Source organism: Cavia porcellus, unplaced genomic scaffold, assembly GCF_034190915.1.
Source record: "Cavia porcellus strain 051 isolate PalLab524CR breed Dunkin Hartley unplaced genomic scaffold, mCavPor4.1 scaffold_40, whole genome shotgun sequence".
Lineage (NCBI taxonomy): Eukaryota > Metazoa > Chordata > Mammalia > Rodentia > Caviidae > Cavia > Cavia porcellus.
Window position 1 is genome coordinate 680001 of NW_026947523.1, and position 12037 is coordinate 692037.

The 12037-nt window shown below is 41.7% G+C and overlaps 1 protein-coding gene across 3 annotated transcripts in view; it reads right to left on the bottom strand.

Moving 5' to 3' along the window:
- Mov10l1 (Mov10 like RNA helicase 1) overlaps positions 1-12037 on the bottom strand; it is a 68247-nt gene that overhangs the window by 22377 nt on the left and 33833 nt on the right. For all 3 annotated transcript variants that reach the window (XM_063243863.1, XM_063243864.1, XM_063243862.1), the window contains exons 11-15: positions 10299-10476; positions 9935-10005; positions 6162-6253; positions 3496-3554; positions 2958-3055 (exon numbers count right to left, since the gene is read on the bottom strand). In XM_063243863.1, the coding sequence (XP_063099933.1) occupies positions 2958-3055; positions 3496-3554; positions 6162-6253; positions 9935-10005; positions 10299-10476 (498 nt within the window). The remainder of the gene's footprint in view (positions 1-2957; positions 3056-3495; positions 3555-6161; positions 6254-9934; positions 10006-10298; positions 10477-12037) is intronic.

The window sequence follows — 12037 nt, forward strand, 5'->3', positions numbered from 1 at the left end:
CCAGCCTCAATTGCATAGTGAGACCCTGTCTCAAAAAACAATTATCTTCTTTACTGCAGTATCATTTCTTTTATACTGATAATCTTTGCTCTGAAATCTATTTTCTCTGCTATGAAGAGTTACTACACCATTCTTGTGATTACTATCTCCTTTTAAAAACATATCTTTTTGTGTTATTTTACTTTTAATTTGTGTCCTTTTTTTATGGTGGTGGAACCCAGAAGTGCTATACTATTGTACATACTTAGTCCTTTAAATGTTTTTTAAACTTTGAGACAGTCTCACTAAGTCAATGAATTCTCCAGGCTGGGCTCAAGCTTGTGATCCTCTTGTCTGAGTCTTCCAAAGTGCTAGGATGTAAGTAAAGTCCACCATGTCTCACTATTTGTGTTTTTATAAATAAAAATGTTTCTTATATTTACAGAAGTATACACAGCTCTGTATACACAGGTTTCACATCTGAAGAGTTAATAAACTGCGCACTGACAATTTTTGAAAAAATTTTGTCCATAAAATATACAATTTTTTTGTCATTCATTGTACAATGAGTATTTACATGATACTAACACTGTATCAGGTATTGTAAGTAATCTAAAGAAGACTTACAGTACACAGGTGTATGTGTGTAGGTTATACACAATATTATGTTCTTGAGACTTGAGCATCGTGAATTTTGCTGTGCCTGGGGAAGAGGGTTAGACCCTAAAACAAATCATCTATTAATACTGAGAGAAGACAGTAGCTGGGCTTTTCTTTTTCATCTTACCTAACAATGTCTACCTTTTAATTTTAGTGCTCAGGGCCAGGGATTTAGTTAAGTGGCATAAGTGCCTGCTTTGCAAGCATACGGTCATGCATTTGATCCCCAGATACCAAAAAAAAAAAAAAAAAATTAGTTCTTAGAGAATTTAATGTCATTACTGAGGTGGTTACATTTAAATCTATTACCTTGTTATCTGTTTTCTGTTTCACTTGTTCTAGGTACAAAATCACATAGAGTTTTGTTTTGTTTATTTGAAGGGACTAAAGCAGAACAAAACAGTGAGAACAATATTCAATTTCAAAAACAAGATTGAAGGAAATTCCCCACAGTTGCCATTTTGCATATTGTTACTCCTAAACAGACGCTCGGACCACTGGCCTCAGGCCTGCAAAATCAATCACTTGATACAAGCGTTCAGTTGTTTTTGTCCCTCAGTTGCTATCATCTCAGCTCTGTTCTTCTGAATCAGCTGGCTGACTACATGGTGTGGGAGCACGGGGCTCTTCTAGTCTCCCAGCCTGTGCACTGGCTTGCTCACGGGAAAGGCAGGCTGACTTCCTGGTTCTTTTCCCAGCCCATGGCTCAGGGACAGATTTCAATGCCCCTTTCTCAGTGACTATGCCAGTGGATAGAACATCAGTAAGGTTACAGACGCTGGAATATAAATCCCTACTTTTCAATTAAATATTTCGGTGATTCCTTTGGATCTCATTTTATGTTGGCTGTAACTTCGTGTTTTTTAGTGGTTGTCTTCAAGCTTACAGAATACATTCTTAACTGATTACAGTCCACTTAATGTGGCATTACAACACTTTGGTTATCCTCTCACAATCTTATGATACAAATCTTTTCTCCCATTCTTTGTGGTATAATCACTGTGTATTTAGATCTATAGACATTATACACTTTTCAATATATTACCTTTTCTGCTTCAAAATGTTAATTATCTTTTTTTTTTTTTTGTCTTTTTCCTTTTTATTGGTACCGGTGATGGAACTCACAACTGCCTGCTTGCAAGGCAGGGGCTTATGCCGCTGAGCTAAATTCCCAGCCCCAAAATGTTAATTATCTTTTAAAAAGAATTTAAAAACTCTTTTTCACTATGCACATACTGCCATTCTGGTCGTTTCTTTCACTTTGCATGCGTTAGATGTTTGTGAAGAGCACTGCTCCATGTGACAGGTCAGGTAAGCTCCATATTCCTATGTATCCATAACAGTGCCAAAAGTCTGGTTATTAGGCAGGAAGCTGTACATGTGGGTGGCCCTTTTATCAACAAAAGTAGCATTCTCATATTCCCTGGGCCAGTCTGGGACCTCCATTCAGTGCACTACCTTCTTGTAATGCAACCCACCTCAATAAATGGTTTTATTTTGTGAGAAGGCTGAGCAGCTTACACTAAGTGCTCAATGATGACTAGTCCTCAGAATAGAGGTCTTGCAGCCAGAAAACTACCCAGGAGCTCCAGAGGTCAGCTGATAGCTGTGAGCTGCAGAAGACCTGCTGGGAGGTACTAGGTCTGGCTGCTGAGCTGCAGAGAGCTGCTGGCACTCAAAGCTCAGAGCTACACTTGTCTTTTTGCAATATCTATCTGATTTGAACAAAGAACCCCCAAGTAACTGTAACATTTCCATTTTCTCTGCACATACAATCACATAAGTGTGCCTGCCTGAAGGCATACAAACACATGTATCTTGCTTTTTTCCACACAATGTATGAAGCATCTGAGATCTATATGTAATTATCTATAAGCTTATATATTATATATAATATCTTATACTTTAGCTTTATATTGTATCTTATAGATACTTTATGTCATATATATTTATATCTTATATTGCTTTATATTGTATGTTATAGATACTTCAGTTTTATTTTGGACTATTTGTGAACTACATAGCTCTTATACTATAGTCAAGAGAAAGCTGATATACCTAGAAGTGAATTTATATATTCACTTAAGCTGGCTGTGGTGGCACACATCTCTAATTCCAGCACACTGGGAAAGATCATAAGTTCAAGCCCAGGCTGTGCAACTCAGAGATACTCTGGTTCAAGATAAAAACAAAAAAAGAGTTGGGGATATAGCTCAGGGTAAAGGCTCTTAGTTCAATCACTAGTGCTGGGGAAAAACCCTGCCAATAACCGCCATGACATCATCTATTTAAATACACTGAAGTCATAAAACCACTACCTTGGTGATGGATTGTTCATCACTTTTGATTTGCTGTGCATGGTTCCAATTGTCTGTCACCTGGGGAGACTGTAAAATTACTTCTTCTGGGAATAATACTTTAAAACAAGAAAAATTAAGAAAGTAAAAATTACCAAAAGACTTAGAAATCATAGATGGAAACAAATGTTTATGGCTGCTCCCAAAGAGTTCATATTTTACTTCTTTTATGTTATCTCTTACCTTAGCACTATGCTAGTATACATTATTTGCAACAAAATCATTTAAGTTGTCTCTTTAAAAGTACAAAATGAACTATATTACAGGAGTGCAATGCAAAGTTTAATGAGTTAATCTGCAATTATTTAAGTACACTATTTTTATGTAGCCAAAGTAGCAAAAGGACACAACTTAGCAACAGAAAAATAAAAATGTGAGTATCACATACTTCCACTTGTGATATATGATTAAAGAGATTGTGTGTTACACAATATTTCACATGAAGGCTATAAAAATGCTCTGGCAACAATATGTTACACTACTATTGTAACAATACTACCTTTCACACCTAAGTGGATGGCTTGTTCAAGTGCAAAGTGACACCGTCTGCTGGTGGTCCTGACAGAAAGAAAACATACAATGAAACAGAGGACTATTAAGGCTAGGGAAGCCTATGGAAATCTGACTATACAGGTACTCTGGCGTGACTGGGGAGGGTTAGGGCATGAGGGCAGTACCAGGCGGGCAGGTCAGTCGTGCAGGGAGTAGTGCTACCATCAAGGTGGGCAGCAGTGCACTTCTCCCCTTTCTCCAGCTCCTACCCTCTTGTCCTTTGGAATGCTCTCTCACCACGTGATACCCTCTGCCATGTTATGACATAGCAAAAATGGCCTCACTACATGCTTTACCAGCTGGGCTCCCTCACCTCTAGAACAGAGAAAAACAAATTTCTTTCTTTTTTTAAAAATAAATTACCCAATCTGCAATATTCTGTTACAGCAACATAAAACAGACTAAGAAGATAATCTTTAAGTCATCATACCATCAACCTTTACAAAATACTTATAAACAGGGGCTGGGGATTTAGCTCAGTGGTGTAAGCACCTGCCTTGCAAGCAGGCGGTCATGAGTTCGATCCCCAGTACCGAGAAAAAAAAAAAACAACTTATAAACAGAGTCTAGATTAGACAGCAGTCTTAAAAAGCCTCAAAAGCACCACTGGTAATATGAGGGACTCAGGGGTTTCTTTCCTACATGTGTCTATGCAAAAACATTAGAAAACCAATAATTTTAAACAAAGACAGTTTAGATGGTAGAATATCAGGGACTCTTTTCTTCCTGGAAACATTTATGTTCTAATGTATAAAGTGAACAAGAAGGAAGAGTTAACATACAGCCCATAAAATGTGAGGAAAAATACTAGTGTCAACAGAAAAGTATTTCTGATTGTGAGGGTTGCTCCCTTGAAATTCACTGAAAGTAACAAAGAGAAAAACAACATGTAAAATAAAAACCCACCTTCAATGAAACAGGATGACTAAAGCACCAAAGTATAAATGAAGAAAAAAATCTGTTCCATAAAGAAAATCTAGACTCAAACAAGTGAAGGCATAAGAGTAGGTTCACGCCTTCTCAGAACCTGGGCCAAATACAGGTTTCTGAAAACTCAGATGTGGGTACTTGAAAGGCTACCTGACTGGTTCCCCTTGTATCGTGGGGTATACATGGATGCTTGAGGTTACTGTCAGGCCCACTTCCATGGTGTGGAACTTGGGGTATATGCACAAGATGTCTGTGAGCATCTTGAGGGGCTCCCGACACTGCAGATATGGGCATGTCCACCTGCCCTTTGTACAATCTTCTGAGACAGATGCTGAGATACAGTAAGTTCAACTGAAAGAGGAATTACAGCAGGCTAGAGACCATTCTAGGACTTAGCAAGCTTGACTCTTAAAACAAAAAGTAAAGTATATCAACAAAAGAGGAAAAACTGAACAAGTTGGCCTACACCTGTCCTGCTTCTCTACCCTATTACACTCTCCAACACCTCTGAGTAACAGAAAGGAGGAAAGTTTTAAAGCTTTTCAAAGCTACCATGACAAAGGCCCCAAAAACACAAAAACAAGAAAACCATATCAACCAGCATACCAGTATCTTACCTTCCAAACACAATGAAAAAAAAAAAATGAACGTAAACAGTAGTCAACAAATCCCAGAAATACAGTGAGGGATGAGTTCACCAAAAACATTCCTGGTTTTTATTTTGGTTATACAAGGAAGGGTTCCCATAGAGCCATCTAGTTGAAACACTTCATATTAACGGTTAAAGAAAAAGAGTTAGCTCAGAAAATGCTGAAGAGGTAGTGAGACCACATTATAAAAAAGCCTGGGATGTGGCTTAGTGTAAGGGTCCGAGCTTTATTCCTCAGTACTGCAACACACACACACACACACACACACACACACACACACACACACACACACTTCTTTTTTTTTTTTTGGTCTTTTTCTTTTTTATCGGTACCGGGGATTGAACTCACAACTTCCTGCTTGCAAGGCAGGTGCTTATGCCGCTGAGCTAAATCCCCAGCCCCAACACACACACACTTCTTAAAAGGACATTTGCCTGTAACCTCAGCTACCAGGGAGGCTGAGGAAAGAGAATTTCAAGTCCAAAGGAATTTAACTAACTTAAGGCAAGCCTGTCTCAAAATGGAAAAAAAAAAAAGCTGAGCATTGTGGTGCACACCTATAATCCCAGCACTTGGGAGGGTGAAGCAGGATTGCTATGAGTTCAAGGCCAGCCTGAGCTACATAAGAGAGTTCAAGGCCAGCCTGCACTGCACAGTGAGAGCCTGCCTCAAAAAACAAAAACAAAAAGTAAAGGAAAGTCATACACAAAATTCCAGTCAATACTGGGGAGCTTAGTAGAGGAAGGAAGGAAAAGCTGGATTACGGGTTGTACCATCTGATACACATGGATGGGTAAGATAAAGGAGGCTGATGAACTGATGCTGACAATGGGCCCAGGCCAACGATCTAGTGCATATGAGATCCAAATAGAATGAACATGCAAATGCATGCATCTTTTTACTCCGTAAGTTATTTAGTGACAAAGCTGTGCTCATGGGCCTGCACAAGTGGTGCATGGGACACTAAAGACATGAAAATGGCACCAGGCTGTCAGGCAGACACATCAAGGATGAAGATTCATGAAAGCCTTACCTATTGTATGTAAATTCCACATCCATAGGTTCAGAGTTGTATGTTTGTTCAAATTCTGTATTCAGTTTAAGAGTGACATCTTCTTCATGAATCTAAACAAGAAGTAAGTAATTTAACTTCCACATATTTAACTTGGCTTCTTGAAACAGTCATATGTATACCTAGCAACACACCATAAAAATGCATTTACAGATCTTGAGCTAAGATTTAATACTGTATGTATCTATAAAATTATCTCAAAGGATTAAATCATTTGGTCATTAAATTACATATGCAGGAGGCACTGGGCAGAATCTCCACTCACAGCAACAACACTGAATAAACTGGGCTCTGCGACTGCAGGGCAGTAGTAGGACCATCCCACTGAGAGCTGCGAGAACAGCTGAGTGAGTCTTCCTGCTGCGTGAAAGCCTCCACAGAAAAGGTGCTGTAAGACCTCCCCCTTCTGGTAGTCTCAGGAACTGGGAAAGCTAGACTGCAAAAATCACTACCTCATATACTGTACTGGACAAAGAGGAAAGCAAATTGCTGAGAAAATACGGGAAGAAAAATAGGCAAGGAAACACCAAGCTACAACAGGAGCACTCAGGAAAGGTGGCTTCCTGAGGCCAGGCTGACCAGAGCAAAGGTTCAGGAAGCCACGACCCAGATCGATTCTTGAGACTGCAGGAGATGAGGCTAATGCACATGGTGGAGCAACAGCACAGACCCAGGTCAGGGCCCTCTTCGCAGCAGCCACCGTCACAAGCCCATCACAAGCCCCTCACAGGAAAGCTAGCTCAACAAGGGTCCTAGCGTTTCTCAGAGATTACAAAAAACACAGAGTGAATCCATAATCAGAGATTAGTAGACACACAAGCGAATCAGCCACCAAGGGTGAGGGGAGCACAGACTGCCCTCAGCAGAGGAGGGTGCCAGAGACGTCACACACTGATATGTCCCTGAACAAAATTCCAAAAGGCTGCATATGAGCTAAGAAAATGGAAGGCAGGCAAGCAAGCAAGCACAACACTGAGCTTCCAGGGCAGCTGCAAACAGTTACACAGAGAACGGCAGTGAGAGCCAGAGGAGAGTAAGGCGGCAGCATGTGACGGTGCTCTCTCCCTGGGCCATGTTCCTGGGTAGGCAGGACTCAGTGTGATGAGACGGCAGTGGGCAGTGTTGGGCTCCCCAAACTGGATCCTTAGGAAGGGGCAATTTCCCAGGGCTGAGTGTGACCACTCTAGACAATCCCTGCTCAGCTTCCTTCACTGTGGTAACTACTTATTTGAGATGTGACGTCTCCATTGGCCAGAAGCCTTCTGTACCAGCCCAGTGTCTGCACTATGGGATGACAGAACCAAGTAATGCCGTGGCTGGACCTACAGAATGCACCAAGCAAGCTGACTTTATGGCACACTGGGCATCTTACAGGACTGGAGTAACTTAGTACTGCGCCAGGCCAGCTGCTTGCTATACTGGCTCTAAATGAATCACCAGGTAGCTCCATCACCTATGCCCACCTGTACTTCAGGAACCAAGAGGGTTGGTGGACAGGGCATCCTGCCAGGACCTCTGGTCTTGTTTCTTCAGAGGTTTCGATATATAGAACTTTCCCGCTCTGCACAGCAGCAGGCCTACTACTCAGAAGCTAAGATGGTCACTTGGTCACCAGCAAAGAGGGCTATGGAGCTGACAAGGTGGACAGACCATATGATCTTGACTATGTGACTGCTGATGTACAGTGTGGGAGGAAGCACTGCCCACCACACTGCCACTGATGGTAAGCTCATGGCCATCACTACTGTGGGCACATAGGGGACATCCTTTTAGGAATGTAGGTCAGCTCCTTCCCTCCATTAACTGCACTGGTGCTGAGCTGGGAGGTCTTGCCTGAGGCAGAGAGGCTCTGAAGAGTCAGAAATTCTAGCACTGACCTCATCATCAGCTAGACTGACGAGGCTGGGTGGCCGTTTGTCTTTTCGTACTTATGTGTGTACACAATGTCTCTTTCCCCCGCTTTTCTCAGTCTTGTTTCTCTGGCAGCAAAAAAACTTTTATCCAAGGCCACAGGCTATCAACACAGCCCTGTGGAAGGCCTGGGAAGAGATGTCTCCAAGATGCAGGACATGCAGATGGGTCACGACAGGACTTTGGACATGATGTTGATGGTGTATTAATCAGGCACAAGCTCTTTACCAATTTAAGTGTAACAAGGATGTATGCCAATATTGTCACAAAAAGGTCATTTTTCCTGGCTCTCAAAAATCTAAACCCCTCTTTGAGTGAGAATAAGGACATAAGTAAAGAAGTCTTTACTTAACAGAGGGGAATTCTCATCAGGAAAATACACTTGTCATTCTAGTTGCCAATCAAGTCCCAAGTATAATTCTGACCCAAAGCAAAGGAGCTAATATGATGGCAGTGACCAGTTAAAAGGGTACAGGAGTATCTATTGTCCCTTGTGCCAGGGCTAGTTTCTGACACAGGGTGGCAATCAGGCACTCCAGGCTACCAGTTACAATCTAGTTGCTCTGGGTGCAAGGATGGAGGGTTCTTTATTTAAGAGCTGTCAGTGCCAGCAATGGTACCCTTGGTATGAGATGAGTGGAAATGTGTTCTCCTGAACCCTGAACTTTCATGGGTTTGTTCTGCAAACTCCCAGACCACTGGTCTCTAAACTTGGCCTGCTCACCTCTGTGGCAGTTCTGGGAGTTGCCCAGCACTCAAAATAATGCCTCCTTGCTTCTACCAGTTGGCACAGGCTTCTGACACCTACCTGAGCATCAATCAACCCACCCTAGATGAGGAAATCTGGAGTCAGATACACATATACCGGCCTCTACTCCCTGCTTCAGTCTCCCATGCCTTCTAAGGTGACCTTCAAGGACATTTCTGGCAATCAAAATTCTCTGTCAAGGTTACCCTGAGGCCACCTCTCCTGAAGAGTAGACACACAGATCCACCTCTTGAGCTACCATCTGTAGGAGGTCTTTTTTCTGTCCTTGGTGGAGACTTTCTACAATTTCCCACCACTGCTGAGGGAAGAAACACAGGACAAAGCCCAGCTTGAAGCTCAGTCCTCAACTGCTGTGCAGAATCATCAGGTCACGGAGACTTGCTGAGATTTTACCTTCTGAGAAAATACCACATCTGTCAATGGAGCCATAGCACAAAGCCCAAATTAGGGTGGAGAAAAAAGCAAACACGGTGGCAAAAATCTGATGCTGTCTCTTCAGACTCGTATCACATTCTTAGTCCCCAAGGCCTGTTTTCCTCTCTGAATGAAGGCTCTGACATTTTTTCTTTTAATTTCCTACCTCAGGTAACATTTGTGCTCCAGCTTCTCTGACCCGCAGAGTTAGCATCCCCTTCTCAAGCATCTCCCAGCATTGTTCTTTGGGCTGTGCTCAGTCTACGAGCAGTGAAAACGAATCCAAGAATCACAGAACCTCCAGGCACTGTGATTCAGATCACCAGGACAAGTCGAGCCAATGAGACCTCTGCCCCAGCCTGAGCGCTGCACACACTGCGTCCTTCCTTCCAAGGCTGCTCCACTGCTGTCTCTTCCAGAGCATGAACAGATGCCCACAGTCAACTGAATGTATGTATCACGACTTATGCATAACTTGCAAATTACCTGCTTGAAAACTATAGATATAAGCTCCCTTTATCCATCAAAAATTATTCAGATTCACTCTATCTTCCAATTTCCATTTACAGTCCATTTCCAAGGGAGCCCCATCCCAGAATGGCTTAGTCAGCCTGAATTCCCTCTTCAAAACTGTCCTTACCTCCATCACATAGCCGATGTACTCGACAACATGTCCATTATACTCTTGAGTTTTTAAAATCAGTTTGTCACCTGGTTAAAAATATATCACTGTGTCAAACCTACACAAAATCACCAATTTCTCTTGCTACTGTATTAAGTAAAAGCCCTAAGGAAGTAGAATGAGATAGGTAATTGTATGGATGAGTTGCTTAAATAATGTGTGACCAAAACCCCCCACACATTTAATATATACAGATCACTGATCAAGTTAAGTGAACACTACCCAGAAGGACAGAAATGAGGTCATCCACATATGTGGCCCGTTCCTTTGCAACCTGTGTCTACCTGCTAGGCTCCAGGGAAACCTGACAGTGCAGCTGTACCTGTGTACAGGGATGGTCTGCTTTCAGCCAAGCCAGGGACCTCCAGCACCAGCAGATCCCCATTCCTCTTCAGGGTGACTCCGCTCATGCTGTAGTCCTTCAGCTCCATTTCTGCATGGATCTCCTCAAGCCACAGTAGAGTGGAGAATTTTTCCTTGTAGTTTGACATATTCAAAAGCTGAAAAAAAGTTAGTTCAGCCAGTGACATCACAGCAGCATGTCTATGTGTCCAGGACCCAGGAAGAAGTGGCTCTGGAGTAAGTCCATTTGGTTCCATATAGCAGATCTACCCTCTACTGAGGTGACTCAAGGTCAGAGCTCAGAGTTCAGCATACTCCCTGCCTTCAGCCTGTGGAAGACGACATGGCTCTGGAGGAAGTCCTTCTCTTTACTGGCCATGCCACCAACTGTCACCACGCCTTTTCCCTCAGCTGCCTCTAATGTTCCTGTTATCTGTCAGATCTTCTGAGTTTGCTCTGGAAAGGGCATTTAATTTCCAGACATCCATGGAAAGGTCAGAGCTTTCATTAGGCAAGATGGGGTGACAAAGGCCAGCCTTATCTTCCTGATAAAATAACTAAAAAATACCTACATAAACGGGCAAGTTCCTGAAAATACAAAACTTACCAAGACTAAGCTACAAAGAAATACAAAGTTTGAACAGAGTCATAACAACTAAGGAGACTGAATCAGTAATCAAAAACATACTGACAAAAGTCCCTGGACCTGATGGCTTCACAGGTAAATTCTATAATGACTAAGGAGACTACATCAATAATCAAAAACACACTGACAAAAATCCCTGGACCTGATGACTTCACAGGTAAAATCTACTAAACATTTAGAGCTGACACAAACAGCACTTCCTAAACTTTTCCAAAAACTGAAGAGATCACTTTCCAACTCATTCTAAAGAGGCCATCATGATATTGATATGAAAGCCAGGCAAGAAGACTACCAGAAAATAAAGGCCCTGGAGTGGTAGTAGACAGTTACAGTCCCAGCTACTTGGGAGGCCAAGGCAGGATGACTGAGTCCAAGAGTTTGAGTCTCCGTATATAGCAAGATTTCATCTAAAAACAAAACCAAGACAATCTAACCGATCAGTATCTCTTACGAAAGTGATGCAAAATTTGTCAGCAAAATGTTAAAGTAAATGCAAGAGCATGTTAAAAGGATGACATACCATGAGCCTTATCCCTGGAAAGCAGTGATAGGAAAATCAAAGAATATGCCACTTCAACATAATGCAGGAAAAAAAGCACATGATCATCTCAACTGATGAAGAAAAAGCACTAGATAAAATTCAACACCCTCTCATTATAAAAACACTGATCAACCCAGGCACAGGAGGAAACCTCAACATGATAAAGTTTGTCTATAAAAATCTAAAACCTAACATTACACTTGATGGTAAAGAGTGAAAACCTCTCCTCTAAGATCAGGAACAAAACAAGGACGCCTCTCCCCGATTTGATAGAAATTTTGAAGTTCTCACTGGAGTCATTAGGCAAGAAAAAGAAGACATCAGAAAGTAAGAAGTAAAACTATCTCTCCGTTTGCAGATGGTATGATTTTACATGTAGAGAACTAAACATTCAACAATAAATTGTTGGAGATGTTGTACAAATTTACCAAAGAGGCAGACTACATAGTTAAGACACAAAAATCATCTGCATTTCTAAATACTAACAATGAACAATTTGAAAAGGGAAGTATCAAAATAATCCTATTTATAG